The sequence below is a fragment of the Rhinopithecus bieti genome, unplaced genomic scaffold (genome assembly GCF_001698545.2).
Source record: "Rhinopithecus bieti isolate Rb0 unplaced genomic scaffold, ASM169854v2 scaffold_759, whole genome shotgun sequence".
NCBI lineage: Eukaryota > Metazoa > Chordata > Mammalia > Primates > Cercopithecidae > Rhinopithecus > Rhinopithecus bieti.
The window spans coordinates 1,848,486-1,873,392 of record NW_016803631.1 but is presented as its reverse complement, the minus strand read 5'-3'; the positions used below and the strand labels follow the sequence as shown (position 1 = coordinate 1,873,392).

The 24,907-nt window shown below is 43.8% G+C and overlaps 1 protein-coding gene and 1 long non-coding RNA gene across 5 annotated transcripts in view; one reads left to right on the top strand and one right to left on the bottom strand.

The window, feature by feature from the left end:
* LOC108541726 (uncharacterized) overlaps nucleotides 1-14,811 on the top strand; it is a 57,155-nt gene extending 42,344 nt beyond the window's left edge. For all 4 annotated transcript variants that reach the window (XR_001889043.1, XR_001889044.1, XR_001889042.1 and 1 more), the window contains 2 exons: nucleotides 14,138-14,283; nucleotides 14,571-14,811. This is a non-coding gene — a long non-coding RNA (uncharacterized LOC108541726). The remainder of the gene's footprint in view (nucleotides 1-14,137; nucleotides 14,284-14,570) is intronic.
* Nucleotides 1-24,907, bottom strand: part of FSTL1 (follistatin like 1) — a 56,240-nt gene that overhangs the window by 2,751 nt on the left and 28,582 nt on the right. Inside the window, exons 3-10 of the mRNA XM_017891329.1 lie at nucleotides 17,434-17,538; nucleotides 14,822-14,951; nucleotides 13,959-13,991; nucleotides 12,559-12,689; nucleotides 7,870-7,988; nucleotides 6,451-6,563; nucleotides 6,017-6,127; nucleotides 2,831-2,907 (exon numbers count right to left, since the gene is read on the bottom strand). Coding sequence (XP_017746818.1) covers nucleotides 2,831-2,907; nucleotides 6,017-6,127; nucleotides 6,451-6,563; nucleotides 7,870-7,988; nucleotides 12,559-12,689; nucleotides 13,959-13,991; nucleotides 14,822-14,951; nucleotides 17,434-17,538 — 819 coding nt within the window. The remainder of the gene's footprint in view (nucleotides 1-2,830; nucleotides 2,908-6,016; nucleotides 6,128-6,450; nucleotides 6,564-7,869; nucleotides 7,989-12,558; nucleotides 12,690-13,958; nucleotides 13,992-14,821; nucleotides 14,952-17,433; nucleotides 17,539-24,907) is intronic.

The window sequence follows — 24,907 nt, the reverse complement described above, 5'->3', positions numbered from 1 at the left end:
TGGCATTTATTCTTCAAGACTATATAGCATTGGCATTTACAAGCTTATGCTGAATTTTAGTTGTTTACTTCTCTGGCTCCTCCGTGGACAATGAACAACTTGAGAACAAAAACTATGGCCTATTCATGATATGGTCATGCAGGGGCTGTCTACTGAATTAAGCTGACTCCATTTGGACTCCTATGAAACAAGCAGATCAGACATTATGGTCCCCATTGTAAGAATGAAGAAAATGATGTTAAATGGAAATGCTACAAGATGTTCTGAATTCAACAAGTCCAAAGAAGTGTTAATTAAGTACAACAGGTTCTGGAGGAAGACTGCCTGAGCTTCAACAGGCTGTGCTACTTTTTGGGTGACCTTGGGCATATTGTGAAATCTGTGTCTCAATGTCTTCAACTGCAAAACCACAGTAATAAAGTACCATCTTACAACAGTGCCTGGCACAAAATGGCCAATAAGGACATAGGAAGATGCTCAACAACATCATTAATCACGTGGGAAATGCAAATCAAAACCACTTCACACCTGCTAGGGCAGCTAAAATAAAAAATAACAATAACAAAACCATTGGTGAGTATGTGAAGAAATTGGAACTCTATGGTGAAGATGTACAATGGTGCAGTAGCTTTGGAAACCAATTTGGCCATTTCTCCAAAGGTTAAACATGGAGTCACCGTATGACCCAGCAATTCCACTCCTAGGTAAATACCCAAGAGAGCTGACAACATGTGTGCACACAAAAACTTGTGCGAAAATGTTCCTAACAGCTTTATTTATCAGAGCCCCCAAATTGAAACAACCTAAATATTCATTAAATGATGAATGGGTAACACAACATGTGGTATATGTATATAATGGAATGTTACTCAGCCATAAATAGGAAAAAAGTACTGATTCATACTGTAGGAATGAACCTTGAAAATATTATGCTAAGTCAAAGACAGAAAAGGCTATACTGTTGTATGATACCACTGTAATATATCCACAACAGGAAAATCTATAGTTAGAAAGTAGATTAGTGGTTGCAAAGGGCTGGAGGAAGATGAGAATGGAGGGTTACTTCTAATGGTATGGGCTTTCTTTCTGGGATAATGAAAATGTTCTGGAATTAAGACAGTAGTGAGATGACTGACAATCTTAGGAATATACACTTTAAAGGGGTGAATTTTATGCTATGTGAATCAATTTCAATTAAAGAAACAAATTTTTAAAAACCTGACAACAGTGACTGATATCTAGCAGACACTGCTGGTATTCCATCCATAGCCCCTTTGTGTTTAATGTTTCGGTGTACACTGGCACGACTTCCTACCTATTGCCAGCACCTGCATCTCTGCCTGACGCCTTTCTCTGGCTGCTGTAGCCTACTCTGTCCACACACACTGGTAGGCCACAAATGCCAGAGAATTATTGTTTCCCAGTAGAAGCCCTCAGCCAGTGGCTGATGGGAGTTCTTATAGAAACAGCCCAGCTTCATCCCGACTCAAGCACTGTTACTCCATTCCCAGAGATCCCCAAGAGCATTAAGACCCACTTGTTAACAGTGGTAACATGCGTGAATACACACTCTTTATTACTTCCTTCCCTTCCTGGACTCATTTCCCAAATCTCCCCCTGGTGTTTCCTGGCATTGCTTCCCAAATAAACTTATGTGTATTTTCATCCTTGCCTCAGTATCAGATCTGAGGGGACTCACATCAAACACAGAAACTTAAACATATTAGCTATTATAATTCACTCCGTACTGTCTGATAACTGCTCTATCCTAGACGAAAGTAGTTCCTATGAAGGTTTTTTTCTCTTTCATGGGATTGAACTCATTTGGAGACTCAAGACTGGTGAAATCTGAAAAAGCAAAAGTCTAGAAGCTTTTGCTTCTGCTTAAACAACTGACATGAGATTTCTATACTATCAGTAACAATGACAAAATGCACATTGAAAATGATCAATAGATATGAGCAATTACTATTAATAGTAATAGTTCTGTTTGCTCATGTCAAATATTTCATATCAATAGTTTAGCAGTTCTTATGACCATTACATTCCTTAAAAACTTCTATGTCAGAGAGAAGGCTAATACTACTACATTTGGTCTACAGACAGGTAATGGAAGGTGCAATATCCTATATTAAGACTATATAATAAGCCAGTAGGAGGATGGACCAGGAGTTCAACAGTTCCACAGTATGTCAGAGGATCACTATTCTGCTAAGAACGCTTTCCCCAAGGAAGCCTTTAACTTAATGACATAGAACCTGAACAATGTTCTTATTATCTTCTTGAGTCTCTGGGAAGGAGACTCTTTGTTAACCCCAGGCTATTTTCTAGCCAGACTGATGTTGAACTTAAATCCTTTCTGCTGTGGCCCCAATCCACTACTTTCATACTCACTGAGTGCTGACTACATACCAGGCCCTGTGAGACTGGGAGGGTACAATGATGAGCAAGTTACAGAGCCTGCTTTCAGGAGCTCACAGTCTTTGGGTCTGGACACTGGTCATGACAGGATACACACTTCCTTAAACGATGCTCATTTGCAAACCACTTCCACCTCATTTGCAAATGACCACCTGCCTGATTTTGCCTTATGCAGCCACTCACTGAGCTGTAACCTATACCTGTTGAGACCTACTGGGCCCTGTGAGGACTTCATCAGGAAACTGTCTGTATTACAGTTTGATAGTACAGGTGATGGGGTATCACTCAAGATCTACTGTATTGAACAGAGAGTGCATCCTTGGTCTCCTGGGGCACTGGGCAGTGTTTGAGTCGTATAGGGCCTGATGGCAACAGCAACACCTGAACCAGCATGGAGGCTACCACTCACCTGATGCTTCTGGAGCTCCTGGATGTATCTGGTCATCTCCTCCTCTGTCTGAGTCTGGGCCCCCTTCTGATTCTTTCCTGCAAGAAGAACCAAAGCTCAGAGCAGTGGCAGCTGTGGTAAGCCAGTGAGGAATCCGCCAAGATCTACCTAGAGGCTCTCAATTCATCTCCCATTTAACTTGCGGAAGGAGAGGTGAATTACCCACATTTTCTAAGTACGAAGGCATGAAGGGGCCCTGTGTAATTGATACCTCCAAGGTAACACACTGTAACAAAGCAATCTATCCCAACTCTTCTCTGGCTTTTGTTCCTTTAACTGCTTAGCACATCCCTGCCAGAAGCTGGCCCTGCAAAAAAAGTTATGGTAAAAACCTGGATCCTGACACAGGAGATTCCTCTGAGACAATGACTCTCAACCATTCACATACCATCAAAATTTCCTGGAGAACATTTGAAAAGACAGCTGTCTAGTTCCACCTTCAGAGATTCTGATTTAATTGATGTGAGGTGGGACCTGGACACCAGTACATTTTTTACAAGTCTTTCTGGTTGGTTCTAATGTGCAGCCAGGGTTGACAACCATTTCATCTAGCAATGTTTCTCAAACTTGCAGTGATAAACAAAAACAAAAACTACACAGGTTCCCAAGCTGCTCTTTTGCAAATGCTGATTCACTATGTTTAGGATGAAATCTCTATGCTTATCAAGAAGAATGTTGACCATTAGGAAACACTGCTAGGATGTATCTTCCAAACATTGCTATCAACCTTCCCCTCACAGCAGTTTCCCTTGGCTCTGCCTCCACTTGGCTTCACATCTTGATGCCCCTTTCTGCCTGTCCCATTTTGATTTGTGATCTAAGATCAGACTGCTCTCAGGTACTAACCTGAAAATGCCCCAGAATGCTGGCTCCACAAACTCCTCTCAGATCCATGGCCTACACATCCATACGTGCTCACACCCCTGGGGCACCACCATCTAACATGGATTGCTCCATGTTATACCCACACAGAGTTCTGGACTTGGTCATCCAGGGAGGATGAGCAGCCCACAGCTGAGTGGCTGTGGAAATGGGCAGTGTCCCATGGGGCTGATCATTTGAATTTTGTCTGATGCATGTGATAGAGATTATTATCCAAATGACCGCGCTTATTCTGTAAGCCAACTGTATACCAACTGCCTGCACCTTAGAAATGGAGGGCTACCTTTACAAAGCCAGAACAGCAGCAGTTAGAAGCGGAGAGGTACTGAAGGTAGTTTAGGGAAGACAAGTATAGGATGCTTCATGGTTGAGGCAGGCTAGGCCACTGACTGTTTTGAGATGTTTTTTGTTGGTTTCAGTAGCAACTCTGTGTTTGTTCTGGAGATCCTGGCTTGGTCTTGACTTCCAGGAACTTGTAGGAATTTCTAGTCTCTAGCCTCTTCCTGTTCTTTCACCTGTCCCTGGAGTTACATTGGTTTCCTGTCTTTCCACACGGAAAACAGACTTGGTCCTGGGCAGTGGTAGGCCAGTGATACCTTAGACAGTACTGGACCATTTATACTGTTGGTGTTCTCTAGGATCCTTGTCTAGAAGAGCCTCCTAGTTACCATTTAACCTGATCTTCCTGAACATGATCCTAGGTTCCAGCCAGTTCTTGACACAGTTAACTTTTTTTTTTTTTTTTTTTTTTTTGAGACGGAGTCTCGCTCTGTCGCCCAGGCTGGAGTGCAGTGGTGCAATCTCGGCTCACTGTAAGGTCCGCCTCCTGGGTTCACACCATTCTCCTGCCTCAGCCTCCCGAGTAGCTGGGACTACAGGCGCCCACCACTACGCCTGACTAATTTTTTGTATTTTTAGTAGAGACAGGGTTTCACCGTGTTAGCCAGGATGGTCTCGATCTTTTGACCTTCTGATCTGCCCATCTTGGCCTCCCAAAGTGCTGGGATTACAGGTGTGAGCCACCACGCCTGGCCGACACAGTTAACTTCTTCAATTTTTTTTTTTTTTTTTTTTAAGACAGTCTTGCTCTGTTGTCCAGGCTAGAATGCAGTGGTGTGACTATGGCTCATGGCAGCCTCAACCTCCCAGGCTCAGGCAATTCTCGCACTTCAGCCTCCCAAGTAGCTGGGACTACAGGCATGTGCCATCACACCTGGCTAATTTTCACATTTTTGTAGAGATACGGTCTCGCTATGTTGGTAAGGCTGGTCTTGAACTCCTGGGCTTCCCACCTTGGCCTCCCAAAGTGTTGGGATTATAGGCATAAGCCACTGCCCCTGGCTGATATAACTTTAGGTTTACCCTAGCTGGTAAAACTTTTGGGCCTGGTTCCAACTGACCTTAAGGCAACTCTCTGTCACGGACCTAGCTTCAACACCCTTCTCTGTCTTGCCTCCACTCTGAATGTCCCTGGTTCTTTGCTAGGGCTCGGCTTTGAGAGTCCTTCTTGATCTTTGGCATCATTGTAGCCCAGGACCCAGATGGGACTCCAGTGGTTCCAACATAACCTGTAGTCTCACACTGCCCCCCAAACTGTCAGATTTTTCTGTCTCCCCAGACCAACCTGCACACACCTCAACTAGCTCAACTTTCTCTTTTTAAAAAAGATTACGCATCTCTGTTAGTTGAAAGAGGGTCTACAAACATTTGTTCTTTTTCTGCTGGGTATGGCAAGAAGTCATTTTGTCTTCCAACCACTAGAGTCTTTTGCTATTTCCTAAGGTGTTATAAGGATCAATGGGTTAATAAGTAAAATGCTTAGAAGAGAGCTTGGCAAATGGTTCTTGCTGAGTAAATATTTGCTTTCACTGTTACTATTCCATTATTATTATTTTTAATTATTATAAATAATTATTTTTATTTTAACATTTTAATTATTATTATTTTAAATTATTATTCCATTATTACTATTTCCATAATGTTACTATTCCATTATCATTTACTTTTGCCCTGGGTCTTGGTCCTCTCTTATTCCAAGCCTCTGGAGTGACTTTCAAACTGAATGCCTATAGGATAAGTGCTCTGCCCCCAAAGCTCCCCATTTGGGGCTCCAACCTTACAGGTGTGGGTCTGCCAGCTGCTCCCTGGGTTCCTTGCTCCCAGCCACCACCCTCTTCTCCATCATCCCCACCCCAACTTCTCTCATGCTGATTTCACGAAGCTCTCTCCTTGCTGTTTTTTCTTTCTGTCTGAAGCACAGCTCACCGTCACAGGTCATGGCTGTACAGACCCAGTTTCCACAGGCACAGACACAGCGGTTACAGTCCACCTCAGTCTCAGCTCCATCTGCATACGTTTCATCCTCCAGGGCACACTCTGTTGGGCCAGAAATGTGGGGCAACAGTTTAGTTGTGAGGGTGGAACAGGGCATCTTTGCTACAGTCTGTGCACCTTACCCTTTTTTCCCAGACAAGACCTGCCTGTCGCTCAGAAGCACTGTATCTGAGCAAATGCCACCATCAACCTAAAGAATGTGGGGTCCTAACTTCACCATGGGAATAATGGGCTGGGGCCCAGTTTAGAATCATGGGAGGGCATTTTCTCAGCTAGCTCTGGAGAGTTCCACCAATCCTCTCTATCTTGGCTCCTACAAAATGCCTCCATTTCCTACAGCTCTCTATTTCTTAGGTTAGGCATACTCTTCTCAGGAGGGTTGAAAGATGGGTTGAGGCACTTGAGAAACTCTTGGAAGCTGAGTTTCCAATCAGCATTTTCATCAGACAGTTCAATGAGAGCATCAACACAGAGTCCCCTGAAACAAAACACAGGATAAATGTGTTAGCAAGACCTCAGCTTCACTCAGAAGACGGGAAGTAAGCATCAGGACCACATACACCCAGGGCTTCCATAGGAGGCCAAGAAGATGACTGCTAACTGAAACAGCCTCTCTCTACACTGACCCAACACAACTATTATCCATCCTCACCAGTGCAGGCATTTAACCTTTAGTTTGTTATACTGAATGTCAGATCACTCCAGCTGTTCAAATGTTCCCCTTAAGATGACTAAAGTTTCGTGAATGGTTTTGTCTACTTTGATTGACAAATGTTTTCACTGCCTGCACACCTTCCACTAGTAATTGCCCTTCCCCATGGTATATACACGTCAAGTCAACCAAACTAGGAAAATCAAAACAGAAGAGATGACAGATGATATGAAAAGAATATAGGATTTGAAAGAATATGAAGTTCAAGCAAGAATCACCATTATCATCATTCTAGAAAGAGATTTTCAGAAAAGCTTTTAGAACTCAGCTCCATTACTTCTTCCTTGGGCTGGATTTGAGGCCTGGCTCAATCACTTACTACTCAAATCAACTTGAGCTAGTTATTCAACTTTTCTGAGCCTGTCTTCCCATCCGTAAAAGGAGGTCAAGAAGCCCTCCTTCACTGGGATATCATGAGGCTCAAACGTTGAAATTGTAACACCTATACTTTACAGAACCTATACTTTAAGGTCATAGACTATTATTAAAGATGAATCCTTCTAGAAACTGTGCAATGTACTTCTTTTGAAAAAAAGAGATGCTTTTCCTATTTTTAATTCTTACTGATGCTGAAACCACATCAAAAGTTTCTTAGCGATTAGTTAAGAATATTTATTCTGGAATAATACCATAAAAGTAGACGGGCATATATCTGTAACAGTCAGGGCAATCGACATGAAATAGCACTAATTATCTAAAAATCAGAACAAAGCTATTTTGGACCTACAGTTAAATAATACATTAATGTAATTCCTTCAGAAAATTAATCAGTAAAACATCACCCACAACATTCAGAAACAACTTGCCCTGATGTGCCCTTGGCAATTTATTTTAAAATTATATTCTTCTATTCCTTGCAAGTTCTGACCAAAAACAATAACTATTTGATTAGATATCAGTGGTACTCAATATATTAATTCTTTCATAGAATAGAATAGGACAGAATTCTCATTTTGCTTTTTACATGACATTCTCTCACTGATGGCTCTTTTGCAGATGGGAAAGGGTTTAAGTCCCCTCTCCTAGGCGGTCTTCCCTTGTGGATCATTCTCTGACCCCTTGTTCTTCTCACCTAAGCAACTTGTTGTTCTCCCGGTCTGGATACGTGGTAATATTGATGGCAGTTTCATTCTGTTCCACAAACTTCAGGAATTCACTGGAGTCCAGGCGAGAGTCACCATTATCAAAGTTCTAGAAAGGGCATGATGAGATCATTCAGGAATGTTTTGCAGAACCCCTGTTCCATCATTGCTCCACTCAGCTGACCCGCCTCTGATTCATCTTATTCTTAATACATTCCAACCTTAATACATTCCAACCCTGCCCTAGCCTCAGAGGGTCATGGCAACAAATGCTCTAATCCGTGGGACATGCAGAGAAGGTACCTGTGCCCAAGATGAAAGAGGAAAAGTGCTTGGGGAGGCAACCTGAACACGCTGTGTGGCCCTATCTCTGACACTGCCCTGTAGACACTTTTGACTATACCTTTGGGTACAGACCAACCTCCACATCATGTTCTCAAACCCTGAGGAACATGTAACAAGAGTTTAAAGTTGCAAGCTGTGAATCAGAATCTTTGTAGCAGGTCCCAGAACATGTTTCTAATGACCTGCTCAGGAACAGCAATGCAGATAACCCTCTGAGCTCACTTCGGACTTATAAGATCATTTCTTGTTGCTTGATTCCAGCCTCCTTGTCCTGTTCTCGGTGCTTAACTTTCACCTTGGTGCCCGTAACTGATCACATCAGTGAGAACTCAGGCAAAGGCCTCAAAGCAATAAGCTACAGACAGGGGTCATCATGCAAAGTTCCTGCTCCTCTGCCCTGTGGGCCCCACTGCAGATGTGTGCACAGGTCCTCAGATCACCCAGCTCAGGCTGTCCTCATGACCCAGCTGGCATCCCACGAGCACAAAGTGGGGGGTGCAGTGAGCTCACACACTGTTCTCTATGGCAAGATGCTAAACTGAGACCTCAGCCATCTGGGACCATTTAAGACACCTAGGCACTAGGTGCAGGAGGGTGTCAAAATCAAGACTGATCAAATTCCAAGTTGCACACTGCTGCTCTCCTAACGAGTTTCAATAGCATTTTCCCCTTCCCTCCCAAATCCTTTCCCTAGGCTGCCTCATGCTGCTGCCCTGGGAAAGGATTAGCTTCCCCATGTTACTTTCAAGATGGCTCCCCAGATGGTGCAAGGGATTCTGGAAGAAACATCTATCCAAATTTCTAGATAGAAGGGCAAGATGTAGCTAGCAACTCTCTCCTGACTGCCACGTGTCACAGGTGTTCCACTCTAATGTTGTATAATGAAGGTGTGCATGAAACAACTATTAGGCCTGTGCTTAGTACGTACTTACCATTCTTGTCCTAATTCCCAGGAACGGGTCTCTGATGTCCTTTATTCACTATACAATTTTCCCTGACGAAACTTCCCTAAGTGTTTACCTTGTGAGGTCTTGATTAAGTAATCGAAAATAATTAAACAAGTTTAGCTAGGAGCCACTGTTAGTAGCACAGGACTTTCTTGAGTTCAAATGCTGCATGTACTGGGCAAATGGGAGCAACCCTCAAAGACCCCAGTGTCATCAGGGCCTGATGATGGAATGAGTGTAGGGAAGGGAACTGTCCAGCACTAGCTACAGACCCAGTGCCACATGGCCCAAGTGGGCACCATGAACCTGGCAACCACAGTCCAGGCAGCTCTCAAAAGGCAGTGCTGTGTACACACACTTCGGTAGGACTAGAATCAGGCCTGCAGCTGGGGGAAGGTTCAGCCCATGTGCTTTCTCAACTCCTGAGGGCCCAGGGCTCAACTCCCCAGGCCAGAGCTGGATATAGAATCCACAGGAACACAGAATTCTGGTGCCTGCCCCAAAATAGCCTGGAATGCCTGGGGGGTCTGCCTGTGAGGTCCTAATCATGGACCATGAACCAACCTAATTCATTCAGCCTCTCTTCAGTCAGTCAGTTACAAAGACCTAGTATCTCTCTGTGCCTGTTTCCCCAGCTCTATACAGGTTGAGTATCCCTTATCTGAGATGCTTGGGACCAGAAGTATTTCAGATTTCAGATTTTGGGAAGTTTAAATATGTATAATGAGATATCTTGGGGATGGGATTCAAATGTAAACATGAAATTCATTTCTGTTTCCTATATACCTTACACACCTAGCCTGAAGGTAATTTTTATATAATAGTTTAAATAATTTTGTGCATGAAACAAAGTTTTGACTATTTTGAATGCTACCCATCACATGAATTCAGGTGTGAAATTTTCCACTTACGGCATCATGTTGGTGCTCAAAAAGTTTCAGATTTCAAATTTTTGGATTAGGAATGCTCAACCTGCATTTGAGATAACAAAACTTTTCTTCTATCTAACTGTAGGGCTGTGGAAAGGCAGAAAAGATGTATGTCATGAGATCTGTGCTTGGGGCTCATCAATTTAAGTTTGGAGACTCTTCAGAGGAGATGGGCTGAGACAGGCACCTGCTTGTGCACAGCAGCTGGGGCTGTGTGGGCTGTGATGACAGGGTAAAGGAGATAAGAAGGCTGGCTCAGGTGTCAGCCCTGGCCATCAGGAGCCACAGGGATTGAGATCATACCCAGATGAAATTAGGAATGGATTAGATTCCAAATTCCAAGAGCATGGAAGGCTCTTTCCACTTGGGTCTTTCTTCATTCTGTTATGCTTTCACCTAAGAAATGGTGACTATATCACTGGTTATGGTGAAAGTCAGATTTTGCCCTTATTCAAATTCTAACTCAATTTGGCTTCTGACTAATTTTGATGTAAGAAATGCCAGCTGGGCTGGGGAGAAATTCATTGGTTCAGAACAGTCTCTTTGAGATATAAGACCTCTCACCAACAGGCAGCTGCTGACCTAGGAGGAGGCAGTCTCCCGTTGAAGACAGCAGCACATAAGACTCTGATAATCATCAAAAAGTAGAAAATTAAACCTGTTTTCTCCTGTAAGACACTGCCAGAGTGTCTGGGAAGAGGGGATTTTTCTGTCTGTCAGTCATGATCAAGCTTTCTTAGATGCTTGGGTGTGAGAATGCCCTAGAGAAGAGCTACTTTCTCAAAGGGCCTTACAGCTTTCAGAAGGGAGCCTGTAAAAGTGAGTTACTGCTGGAGGAGATGGAGATGTGTTGAGGGGAATGTGGTCTAGGTTCTTGGGAATCAAATCTAACAGCAGATGTCAGTGATGCCCGAGGCAGAGTGCCATCGAAGGGCCACTGAAGAATGGTTACAGGGTCCCAAGTGGCCCTTGGAAAGGAGTGTCCTGGGCCCCACACCTCCTATGCTGTAATTGTAGGGCGAAGTCACTGCTCACAGCAGGCCCTGCAGCTACTTTGCCATTCACTCAGCTTTTGAACAGTCACTTTCTTTACATTACTTTTTGTCCCTGTCCAAGTGTCCTGGCTCAGCACTATTATGTGTTTTTCTGTAGAAGAGGAACCATTCTTGCCCTAAGGGCTCTGTCATGTGGGAGTGGTTGAGACAGAGGACAGAGCAAGAAAGGCTGTGCTTTTTCATCTGGGTATGATCTCAAAAACTTGGAATCCAGAGATTTAATATCTGCCATAGAGGAGAGAAATCTCTATGTAAAAATAATAACATAAGTGAAGTCTTAACCAAATATCCATTTGAAGCCAACCTAGTATTTCTTCATCTGTGGGTTCTACAGTGTCAGTTAGAAAGTGAAATCCACAGACTAGACTGGCATTGGCCACATTAGGTGACCTCAGAGCGGCCAAAAAGTCCCTCATGTGTCTGAAGTTGCTCTCAAGTCCCGGCTGGGTTGGGCCCTGGAGGCATGTGAGGGAGTAGATGGCTGGGGCATCTACCTAGATGTCCGTAAGTGAAGAGGGCTTTGGTGCTTGCATGGAAATGTGGGTATCTGAATATGTCTGTGTGTAGATGTGTCTCTCTGTGGCATGTGAGTCTCTGTATATGGTGTGTGTGTGTGCATGTCTGACATGTTTGAGTTTGAGTGTGTCTTTCTCTGTGCTTCTGAGTGTGATATTCTGAGTGCGATGTGCCTGTGTGTCTGTGTTCTTGTCAATCAGCTGTAAGAATGCCCTTAATTGCTGCTTATAACTCTTAAGTTCTGTGAGAGATCTGCATGCCATGAAAGCCTGAGCCATCACTAAATATTATAACCTCCTTCATTTCTCTTTGTGAAAATAGCATCTCTCCTGCTCCCAAGTGGAACACTCTGTCTCTTCAACTAATTATGATAGGGTACAGCAATATCTACGTTCAGGAAGAATCTCTGGACCCATGAAATGCCAGTCCATTGATTCTTCTCAGATAAAGAATCTCTCCAGGCCATGGGCAGTCAAGTTAATGACTTAGAGAAATGTCAAACTAGGCAGGAAAGAGGCTGAAGTGGTCCCGGTCTGGGTGCAATCAGAGGGTATTTTGTATTAACAGCCAGCTTCATAAGGTGTCATGGGGAGTAGGGGACAGAGCTGGGCCCTAACTGACAGGTTCTCCAAGACCTTTGTGGCTTTAACTGCCTGAAGGCAGCAGCACATGTGTGTTAGATCCCAAAGACTCCACTGCTTACTCCCACTAATAAGGCTGGTCAGAAGGCAACTTTCACGGCTTCAACAATGACCTATGATGAGGAAACTCAGGGAGTCTATGCAGGTTTACATTTCCTGTGGTCTGGGAAGATGTGATCAGGCAATGGGAGAAGGAAGCTTCCCTTTCTATGGGCCTGAATAGTCTTCCTCCTACCTCTGGATTACCTTAAAATACTTGTCTAGGATTTCACTGTAGTTGCTGCCTTTAGAGAACCAGCCATCTGGAATGATCTCAGCTTCCAGCCACTGGATGATGCGACGTCGGAGCTCATCACGGTTGGACTGATAGCAAACAACTGCAGGAAAGTGGAGGATGTCAGCTGGAGCAGTCAGGGGAGGACCCCAGTGATATCTGGTACCCACTGTGTGGGAGGATCGGTGCCCACGGAGACAGGATTAGCACATCCAGGGTAAACAACTGGAAAAAGTCTAGCCCAGGATTCAAGCTCCCATCTCTAAAATATTTGTAAAGATTGAGAATATTGAAACAGAGAGATTTTGCTGCTTATGTGAGAAATAACTAGAGCAGAAAAATAAAGGATACTTTCATTAACTTTAGGAAGCTGAAGGGGAAAAAATCAATAAAGCAGCTCTCTTGACTCAAAGATGAGCTGAAATAATACATGAATAAATGAGAATATTACAGTTTTTTATGCCATTAGATTTCTGATTTTCTCCAGTTTCTCCCTTTCTCACCAACTAGGTCCATCCAAACTTTCCCCTACTTACAACTGTATACCACCTACATCGTCCTTTATTAGGAACAAGAGAATGTGAAGCCCATCAAGGGCCATGTCGAAGCCCTGCTCTGGACAGCTGTTGTCCACTGGAAATAACAGGGGGTGCTGAGAGTTGAGTGGATGGGGAAGCAGAGGAGAGAAAGCTTTGGCAGAAGAGAATTCCTGGAAGACAACACGTTGCGGGTGAAAAGGGCACTGGGCCAGGGGAATGAAAATCTGGGAGTCCTTCCCCAGTCTGCCAATTACCAGCTGTGTGATACAGAAAACTCACTTAGCCTCTTTGAGCCTCAATTTCCTCATCTATATGGTAATTACAGTACGATCTACTTCACAGAGGCTACTATGAGAATCTAAGGAAAGTATGCGCAAAAAAGTTCTGTAACTATAAATCATGATAAAATTTTAGTGATCACTAATAGAAAACCACAGAAGTCTTACTGGCACTTCCAGTTATCCCCTTTCAAAAAGAGTTATGCCTTCTATTTGCTAGTCCCATAACATGAGCATGTCTTACAGGATGTTGAAAAACAAACTCAGTGACTGTCCTGTTCATGCAGTTCACTCACTACTCAGGAAAAATGGGAAAACACAGCCAACATTCTGACCCAACCAGCTGCTTCAATTGGCAAACACACACACACACACACACACACAAATGTAGTTTTGCAGCTTTTCTGAGTTGTGTTGAGGAGTGGCCAGTTCTGGGACACAATTCTGATGCACAGAAGATCTTATAAGCTTGGCAGGGATTGTGGAACACAACATTTCTATCATGAAAAGAATGTCCTCCCTGTGATGCACACAGTAGAAAAAATAGGCACTCACCTGGGCTGGCAGATGGACTTACGGATTTCTTCTCTGCAAGACAAAAAGAGAAAATGTATAATGCAAAGTGAAGGAAAAAAGAAAATTTTTCTGTATTTCTAGGATTACAACTGCTCCACACGTAGAGGACTATTTGTAACCTTTTCATCATTTTGTCTTGAATTCTTTCCTTCTTCTAGGGCCCAGGTATGAGGATCTTCTGTTTCCTGCTTTGTCTGACAATTTAGGGCCACTGAGTTACCCTTCTGGCCTCACACCTCCTCCTGTTGAGAATTCAAATGGAGAATCATTCTGGACAGGGAATGGAGTGGAGACAATCACCTGGGTAACAGCTTCTTGTTTCTTCAAGGAAGAGCAAGACTGAGAGGGGCTGGGCAGGGCTATGGCTTGGCAGGGGGCTGGTATCTAATTAGCAACAAGTGTGGGACTTCCTTCTTATTCTAATGGCAATGGCTTCAGCACAAAATAGAGGAAACAATACTGAGAGGTGTCCAAATTAAAAAGCATGGGGAAAGTGAAACTTACGTGCTTTCTAAGAAGGTACATAATTCATTTAAGGAACTTCATTATTGTTACTGATTACTGATGGGGTCCACCGTATTTACTACCCAGCTGTAGACAGTGCTGAAAACCTCCCTGAGGATCTGATACAGCAAACCCTGGGAAGAGGCCTGGGCCATCCAGGGCAAACCCAGCAGGCTCATGAGTGACAAGAGGATGCAACTCCAATCAACTGGGTGCTTTCCACAGCTCTGAGAGGCTGTGGTCATGGTAGAAAGACCATGTGGTCAGCCAGGTCACACTGCTCTGTTCCTCGGCTCCCATGGCTGAAGCTGCCTTGCAGTGGTGAGAACACACCTTACCTTTGCAGTGTCCATCGTAATCAACCTGGATTTTGGATCCAGTGAGGCAGGCATCTCGATGCAGTTCACAGTGGTTGAGGTAGGTCTTGCCATTACTGCCACATACAGGCCTCTTGTGAGGTTTGCATTGCTGAAACAGACCCAAAAGAGAATGTTTGTGCAGTTATGGATATCGACACATAGACACACACACATACACAGAGTCATTTTGTAAGGGGACTCTCCACCAGCAGAGATGGTGCTTCCATCCTACCAGGGCACAGGCAGTCACAGTTCTGGCCAACTGACCCTGTCTCAGCTGCCTATGGCCCTTAGTGCCTATCCTCGTCCAGGGTCATCTCTTCTATTCAGTGAAGAGACACCCTCTATGGTTTGAATGTTTGTGATCCCTCCAAAATTCATGTTGCTACTTAATCCACAATGCAAAACTATTAAGAGGTGAGGCCTTTAGGAGGTGATTAGGTCATGAGGACTCCTCCCTTGTGAATGAGGTTAAGAAGTGAATATAACAGTCTCCCTACAGCATTTGGCCCTTTGGTCCTTCTGCCTTCTGCCATGTGAGGATGCCACATTCAAGGTCATCTTGGAAGTTAGAGACCAGGCCCTCACCAGACATCAAATCTGCCTGCGCCTCAATCTTGGACTTCCCAGCCTCCAAAACTGTGAGAATTAAATTCTTTTTATTTATTATTTACCCAATCTCAGATATTTTGTTATAGCTGCTCAAACAAACAAAGACAACTGCCTCACCACATCGAATTAGCAGAAAGGGCGTTCTATGAAAAATCAGAAATTTGAATTCTCTGTCACTTTGGAAAAAGTCATTTTATGTCTCAGAAGATCTAAGATCCCTTAATATTCCAACATTCAATGACACAAAACAGCCAGAGCTGAGAGCTGGGAATGTGGAGAGACTGACAGGCAGGCAGGCAACCACATACACACACACACACACACTCCAATTCTTCCACAGTCTAATTATAAGGATCTCTTGCTTTATATACTACTGCGGGGCCACTTTGTTTTCCTCCTAATCTCAAGCCTTTGTTGTGAAGCTAGGAGTAAGGTTGCCTGGGTCTTTGTGAAGTACTACAGAGAATCATTATGGACAGGGAAATGGAACAAAGTTCATTTGGAAACTAGCTTATGCTTTGGCTGCTGAAGGTGCCAAGATCACAGGCAAGCTCAGTTTCTTTGGACTTCTATGGTTTTTAAAGAGGAGAAGTGGGAAGCAAGTTTAGCTCAGATCCAATAAAGAAAGGAAGTGAAACAAGAAAGAGCAGATGGTAAAAAGAAGCACAGAGCACTGGAAGTGGATAGCAGCCCAACCTCTCCAATTTTAGTTGACGACACCAAAAATACAAATTTCAGTGAACCAATATTTATTATGGAGTGCTCACTATGTGTTGGGAAATGGACAAAACCAAATGTGGTCTCCGTCTTCACAGCATCTCCTGAGACCTTAGGTTTGGTTTCAGCTCACCCACATCTAGTTGTACAATTTTTAGGATAAGGTTTCCAGATCCTAAGTCCAGGCTTATGCCACCACACTGTGGCCAGGTACACTGCCAGTGAGGACCTCCCAGAGCTAACGGATCCCCAGCAGGATCTGGCTTTTAGGTTTCTGAGTTAGAAAATTTCCTTTCTGGGGCAACAAATCAGGATCCTTAACCTGGGGACTAAATTGGTTGTATTTAATTTGCAGAAAGACGTGTTTCCAGGCTATGAGTTGGTTTGACAGAAAAGAGAATGTCCAGGGTATTTATGTTCACTTTGGTGGCAGAACTTGTCAGAATCCAGCCTACAGAAGAAGTATTTATCAAAGGCTCTCTTTGTTTTTTAAACATCAAAAAAAACCTGCACCTCATCTACTGTTTTTAAAAATTTGCATATCCTTTGACCTAGCAAGCTCTGGTGTCAATCAATGCTACAGAAATAAAGGCAGTAGCATGTAAGGGTATTTGCACAAGGATGTTATTGGTTATAGTGGTAAACAACCCATAGAACCAACTGAATGTCCATTTATGGGAAAATGATAGAATAAATCTAGTTCTTTTATATTCCTAAATATTATGCCACTACAATGAGTTAAATGAATTAAAACTACATGTGTTGATCTAGAGTGTTGTCCCTGATAATGAGTAAAGAATACAAACTGTATATATCTATATCATGATCCCATTTTTGCATAAAATGGGGGAACCATTATGTCTACAGTAGTATATAAACCCTAATGCTTATAGTAACATAGAAAAGAAAAACATGTGGAACAATATGTACCAAATTGTTAACACCGGTTACTTCAGACTAAGGGATTGAAGGGTTATGGGGGAAGATTATAATTTTATGTCTGTGTAAATGTCTGTACTATTTGACTTATATAAAACAATTCTTATTTTTTAATTAAAAAAATCTTATAAAGCTAAATTTTAAAAAAAATCCATGTATTAAAAATCAGGAACCTGGCATAAAAATTCCATGTTTCTCAGAGGGATGAGGTATGCTTTTATAAAGAGACTGAAATCATTGGCACTGCCTGCTGATGGGTGGCTCCGCAAGGTAGCCACATAGGCCTTGGCCACTGTCCTCTGGCTCCTGACATTAGGACTTACCTCAATGCAGAGACAGGTGGGTTCCCCTTTCTCTGTGACTGCACATTCCCGGCCAGCTCCACAAAACACATTGGCACAGATCTTGGATTTGCTCCTTAGCTCTTCCTAAAACACACAATCATAAAAGAAACCATGTGACTGAGATGAACCCATTAAGGGATAAGCTCATAATGAGATTATCTTTCAGGCTTGGGCTTTGCTCTAGAGTCATGGCTCATGATCTTAAACAGCTAGATGTTGGGTCTTAAACAGCTAGACGTTGCCTCCAACAGCGAGTGCCCTACTCCCAGACACTGCTTCAGCCCAGGTTCAGGTACTTCTGAGTCCCTAATATGTTTCTCAAAGAGCAAGAGTTCCTTTCTTGCATGCTTCCTTTCTCATAAAAATGCTTATTAAGCACCTATCTTATGCCAACACTACACTAAGGGATGGAGATACAAAGGACAGATCCTGTCCTCAGGAAGCTCCATGACTCTCAGAGGAAACTCACAAAGAAAGAGACATTTGGAAAACAACACAGGAAGTGCAAGAACAGGATCACCAGGGAGCTGGAAGGGAAGGGGAGGGGGAGGGGGAGAATTTTTTAGAGGATACTTTCTGAAGATACTAGGCCTTAACTGCTTCTTAAAGGATGAGAGGAGTAAGTCAGGCAGAAATGGAAACATTGTAGAGAACTATGACTATCTGAAGGACCCAAACCTGACTGAATGGTGTTCAAGGCATTATCATCTCAAAGGGCAAAAAGAAGGATGGCTAAACCATTGGAAACGTGGATTTGCTATATTTGCTACGGTCCCATTTAGCCTCTGACCATGTCTGCCACTGGCTTCAAGATTAAGAGGGCTAAACTGCCTGATAGCAGAACTATTCTCAAATCATTTGCTAGTCAGGCATTTCCCTGTTCAGACATGTGCAGCACAACTGACAAGGCAGGGAATGGTCTCAGTGTATGCACCTGAGAATGTGGGGGTATTGATAGGCACTGATCTGTTGGTGGCTCATCCCTTCCCTCCCATTCACTGGCGGCAGAAAGCCAGCCCCACCTCATTCACCACTCAACCCAGGGGTAGTGGTGGTTACATGAAGGAGAATGTGATTTCCCCAGCTTCTCATCCTGACTGGCTGGGCAGGCAAAATCATGAAAGACCTCCAGGCCCAAGGCTACTGGGCTAGCATTGGCTGTGACAAAACCAACAAAGACTGCAGGAGGCACAATGGGGTCATCGGGCTGGCTGTGGTAAGGCAGGGATGGAACCCAACAGTCCACCCTCCAGGCCATGTCTACTACATTATGCAGAGACCTCACACCCACAAGTCTTGTAACAGTACAATTCTTATAGTTGGTGAATGTTTTATATTCAAGATTAGGGCAAAAAAGGCAAAAAGAAAGTACAGGCTTTCGAGCTGAGGTGCTGTATCCAATACAGCTAGTCTGCTGCCACCCATGCTGCCACCCAGAGGCTGCTCTGCAAACTCCAGGTTATTATTTTCTGTCCCAAGCCTGCTTGCTGGTCATGCAGGGCTCCCATTGGTCTAGAAGCCGTTCTCATGCTCACATTTCATTGGTTCACATGCTGTGGATAAACCAGTTCTTTTTTGAATGTTGCTAGGGCGAATTCAAGAAAGCTAGCAGGCGGGGAAGAAAGAGGAAGTAATTCCCAGAAGTCTGCGGGGATTGGAGAGCTGTTGTTTTCCTAAACAGAGAGTGGAGATAAAAATCAAGGATATTCTCCAGGCAGGGCCATCTTGTGGAAACTGCCTGAGAATGTAAGGCAACACGAAAAAGGAAGAGGAAAAGGTTTTGCTGACGAGTTGTAAAATCCTCAGATATGTTTACCTTCTCCTCTCCCAAAAAACGACACTCTAGCCAAGGAATACAGACAAATATGCACCCCCCTGTGGGTGTGTCCCATGAGTTATGGACACACAAATGCATAAAAAAAGCATGCTCAGACACATGCCTGCACTCAAATACACCCGCACACAGCTCCACAGGCAAACACCCACAAACCTCCACTCACTAGTCTCTGTCCTTAACTAGTAATTTTCATTCTTTAAGCCTCACATGTCCTCATCTATAAAGTAGGGGTAAATGCCAGCCCTGCCCTGTGGACATTCAGTGAGATACATTTGGAAGTACCAACTGTAAATCAAGCTGCCTATGAAACCTGTTATTCATGGGAATGCCTTATAGAGCTGTTGCAGAAAAGCCTGTGGCATGTATGGAACCTCCTTTTAACTTATATTGGTGTTTTAGTAAGTATCAAAATAGATTGAATTCAATCAAGTCATTTTCAGGAATAGTTCTCAAAAATCCATTTGAAGAAACATAACTTTTGAGTTATAACAACTAATAATAGTTGAATAGTACAATTAAGATTTACAAAATGTTTTCATACACATGATTTCATCTTACAGGGAAACCCTGCAAGAATAGGTATATTATTATTAACCCTATTCCATAGATGAGGAAATTGAAGACCAGAAAGGTCGGATAACTTGCCCAAGGTTCCAAAGCTAGAAATGAGAGGAGCTAGGATTCCAACTCATATCTTCAACCACTGATAACTAAACTCCCATTTATAAATACCTGGCATCCTACTAAGTTATTTTTATTATATGTGATTTAAGCTCCTCAATAACTCCCTAAGTTAGACATCACTAGCTCCATTTCACAGGTAAGCGGGCTGAGCCTTAAATAACTAGAAAGTGGCAGAGCTAGAATTCTGCCCAATCTAAGGGAAAGCAGTTTATATTTGATTTATTTTCATATCCAGATGACATAAGGAAATTATGACGGGGGTGTGAGTTGCATAATTAGCAAGTGTTGGGAGAATGTGCGTTAAGAGTGCGTCAGAGATTTAGATTTAAATTACCCACATCCCACCTCTATTCCTTACTTGCTGGTCTTGGGCCAGGTGCTCTTTTTAAACCTCAGCTTCCTCAAGTGAAAACTGGGAGTACTGATTCTTAGAGGGTTGTTGTGAGGATTAAATGGGATGTACTGCAGGCAGCACAGTGCCTGCCACACAACTGAAAGTGGCTATTACTACAATGGGCAATTTATTTTCAGACAACTTTCCCACTGAGATGCTGTCACTACCACCTTGGGCTGTCATGTCCCGTTTTTCCCGGTCCTCCCTTGCACTGCAGTGATAATAGAGAACAGAAGGACTGACTAAATAGAAAAAACAAAAGGCCCGTTTGAAGAGCACACAGGGAAGGGGGGAGCCACTAGTTACACAATCATGCCTCTTTGCAGGTGACACGTCTGTCAATAGGTGGCAATCTCTCTCTTTGTCTTGCACAGCCCAGTGCCGCAATGCAGAAACGCAGTGTTGGCTCCTGCAGCTCCACCCAGCTCTGTCCTTGGAGCCAGAAGTGGTGCAGGAGGTGGAAGAATAGGGTGGCTGCCCCACAAATACGGGTAGGGGGATCTACCAATGTGGGGGAGGTCTCACCTGCAGCCTCATAGCCCTCCCCAGTGATCCCCATTCACAGGCATGCTTTAATGCAGAAATGAACAATAAAGAAAATTTTCTCCAGAGATAGCTTTTGTGCCATTGAAAACCCTTCGCCAAGCCTCATCTTCTCTGGGAGTGGGAGTGTCAGGTGCATCCCTGAGGTGCCTAGAAAGTTGCTTAGGGTGGTGGGTGGTCTTACCCATCTGCTGAGAGACTGATTCGGAGTGGGGGAAAAGAACACCTTGAGAGGGGTTGAACATGCTCATGGGTTGGAGTAATGGCTGCCTGGTGGGGAGGGCTGTGGTGAGGAATGGGGAGATGAACAGGGCGACAGGTGATGGTGGGGAAAGGGGTGGCGCTCGATGGCTGACACGGGAGGCTCTCCACAGCAACTATGAGCAGTGAGAACCTTGGAAGGTTTGGGATTGGGCAGGTAACATGATGGATATGGTGCTTTGGAATGTTAATTTGTGTTGGGTCCTTTCTGAAATTCTGATTCAAAGTGCAGGGCAGCCTGGATGGAGAGAGGCTGCAAGCAGGAAAACTGGCCAGGTTTAAGACTGTAATCTAGTCGGGGATGACAAGGGCCTAGGACCCAAGGCCAATGTTAATTTTAGCACCTTCAGCTGAGTGAGGCTCTGCAGATGTCTCTGTCCTCACAACCTCTGTGCAGGTCTCTGTATTTTTAGTCCCATGTAACAGATGCAGAGGCATTGGAGAGTCAGGAAAGCTCTGTGATGCATGGAGGCCACATAACTAGGGAGAGCTGAGTCAGGAACAGAACAAAGGCCAGCCGGATTCCAGAGCCTCAGGGTTCCCTCTAGGGGTACAATCAAGGCAGTGAGCTTTGGGGAGGGGGGACAGTTCCAAGGGCTGGCACAGGGTGAGGTCACAAGGTACAATGCAGTTCTTGTAAATAGGACTGTTTGCTCTACCACTGTAATGATTTTAGGAATGAGGTCCCAAACCAGTATGAGGATTTCATGTATGCATAGATGACCACATTGGCACATGGATGTTCTCTAGGAGTATGAGGTTATGGGCAGGTCCAATATTACCAAAGTATGAACCTATAAGTCTAAATGTACCTGTGAGAATGTAATTGATTTGAGTGGGGGTAGAGGGTGTGTTCTGGAAGTGTGGGCACTCAGACATATTGATAAAAATCAACAAAATATCTGCCTGCAATGGAGAAACATCAGATTTCTAGCTTTATCCTTCTGCATCATCTTCCTGACTAGTCTCCATGTTGTTTTCATTTCGTGTGTTGCAAGCCAAGCTCTGGAGATTTGGTCTCATTAATTTTCACATTGCAAACTCCCTTCGGTAGAAGACAGACTGGGAACATTCCCGACTTTTTACTAGGTATAAAGTATCTGAGCAACGGTCAGCCATTGAAATAGCAATAATGATACTTCATACTTGCACAGCAATTTTGGTTAATCTGTAATTTTTACTATAATTTTTTATTCTTTTTAGATAGGCAGGCAGGGGATACCTGTGAGGCCCTTCCAGATTTAAGATCCTATGGTGAAAACAAAACTGAGGCTCACAGCTACATGTGACTGGTCCAAGATCTCACAGTTGTAGAGCTGAGGCCTGGCCCTAGGTCTCCAGACTTTAATTCAAGCCTCTTTCCACTAAACCACTCTACCTCTTTACAAATCAAAGCTAGGAAAGGTGTTGTCTTGAATCCAAGGTCTTAAAAAATGGAAATTATTTTTGCAATCAAAAAAGATCCTTTGCAAGCAAATGGAGAAGGAAGTTATTTGCAAAACCACCAGTAGAGGTGATCGTGTATCTGAGTCTCTGGGCCAACCAGAATTAAGTCTGAACATAAAACACACGTTGAATGTTTAAAAAGAAGTCTTCTGAAGTAAAACAATTTCTGGAAGAACAGTGTGCTTTGGCAGGGGAGGAAGCTTATAAGCAAAGCCATAAAACTGTCAGCTTAATATACCATCATTTCACTAACATGAAGTGGGTCGGCTCTGTCCCCTCCATACTTTTCCTCTTTCCAACTTTTTTAAAAAAGCACAGCTCTACTTATGCCAAGGTGGAATTTTGGCTCCACTTGCCACTATTCTGTGACAGAGTGGCTTTGTTGACGTGAGAAAAGCTCTCTTTGCTTTGCCAGAATTAGTCATGGAAACTTCACAGGAACACCAGGGCCCCTCAGATATACAGAGAACCATGGAGCTGGGGACAAAGGAATTCGCAGAACTGGGAAGAGCAGGGGGAGGTCTGCAGTGGGGCGTATGGGGTGAGATGCTGGTTGCTCCCAGGCAGCTCTTCTGGAACCCAGTAGCAAAGGCCTGAGAAAAGCAGAGGGAAAGAGCAAAACCGCTTCAGGACCTTGAAATCTTGCTGGAATATCTCATGACCTTGCTCAAGTCTCTCTGATTGTTTTTTCTGGAAAGTAATATGTTGGTACATCCTGCATATGCTATGGACAGACGAGAGGGACTGGTGATTTCTAGCAGTGGTTCTGATGTGCGTGGGAGGGGGCACTCCATGTGTGCAGTCCCTGCTATAAGTGTCCCTTCCTTATATGTATTCACAATCAGTCCCAATCTCAAGGTTAACGCACCAGGGCCAGACCCAGGTTTTGTGGGGCCTGAAGCTTAAATGGTTTGGGGAGGGCTCTATAAGAAAAAGAATATGCAATTATAAATGCAAATTGGGTACATGGCCTTGCAAGGCCCTTGCAAATAAAAGGTCTGAAATCAAAGCTTAATTAGCTTCATGGTAATCCAACTCTCCATTTGCCCTATTATTTTCTTCATAAACAAGATCTTTCCAATAATGGCTTTTGGGTCCTTAGTCTATGAGAGACAGTCCTAGTCAATATTTGATGCACATATGGCTTATCTCAAGTAGACTGTAAGAGCCTTGCACACTTCAGCTTCCCATGGACCCACCACAGTGTACTGCCTGAGAAAATGCTCAACAAATGGTTTGTATATTAAATGTCATTTGGGGGTACAAAGTTTCAGTTATGCAAGATGAGTAATTTTTGGAGATCTAACGTACAGCATGGCAATGGTAGTTAATAATACTGTTTGTGGCCGGGCGCGGTGGCTCAAGCCTGTAATCCCAGCACTTTGGGAGGCCGAGACGGGCGGATCACGAGGTCAGGAGATTGAAACCATCCTGGCTAACAAGGTGAGACCCCGTCTCTACTAAAAAATACAAAAACTAGCCGGACAAGGTGGCGGGCGCCTGTAGTCCCAGCTACTCGGGAGGCTGAGGCAGGAGAATGGAGTGAACCCGGGAGGCGGAGTTTACAGTGAACCGAGATCCGGCCACTGCACTCCAGCCTGGGCGACAGAGCGAGACTCCGCCTCAAAAAAAAAAAAAACAATACTGTTTGTATACTTTTAATTTGGTAAGAGGATAGATTATAAATTAAATCTTCTCAACATGCACACACACAAAATGGTAACTATGTAGAGGTAGTGAATATGTTCATTAGATTATGGTGAACATTTCACCATATATACGAATATTAAAACATTTGTACACCTTAAATATATGCAATTTTTATATGTCAGTCATATCTCAATAAAGCTGCTTAAAATAAAGAAAATTATTTTAAAATGTCATTTGCAGTCTCTTCAGGTTAGTGCAGCAGCCAACAGTGGCACTTAGGATATTTTTGGGTCAGTACGGCTGGGCTCCATGACATCCAAATAAGAGATGTATTGCCCGATGAAGATTAGCTTTAAGATTTTAAAAAATCTACTATGAAGCTGTCAGTCAAGAATTTTTTTTTTTTTTGAGACGGAGTCTGGCTCTGTCACCCAGGCTGGAGTGCAGTGGTGCAATCTCGGCTCACTGTAAGCTCCGCCTCCCGGGTTCACACCATTCTCCTGCCTCCCGAGTAGCTGGGACTATAGGCACCCGCCACCACGCCCTGCTAATTTTTGTATTTTTAGTAGAGATGGGGTTTCACCGTGTTAGCCAGGATGGTCTCAATCTCCTGACCTCGTGATCCACCCGCCTCAGCC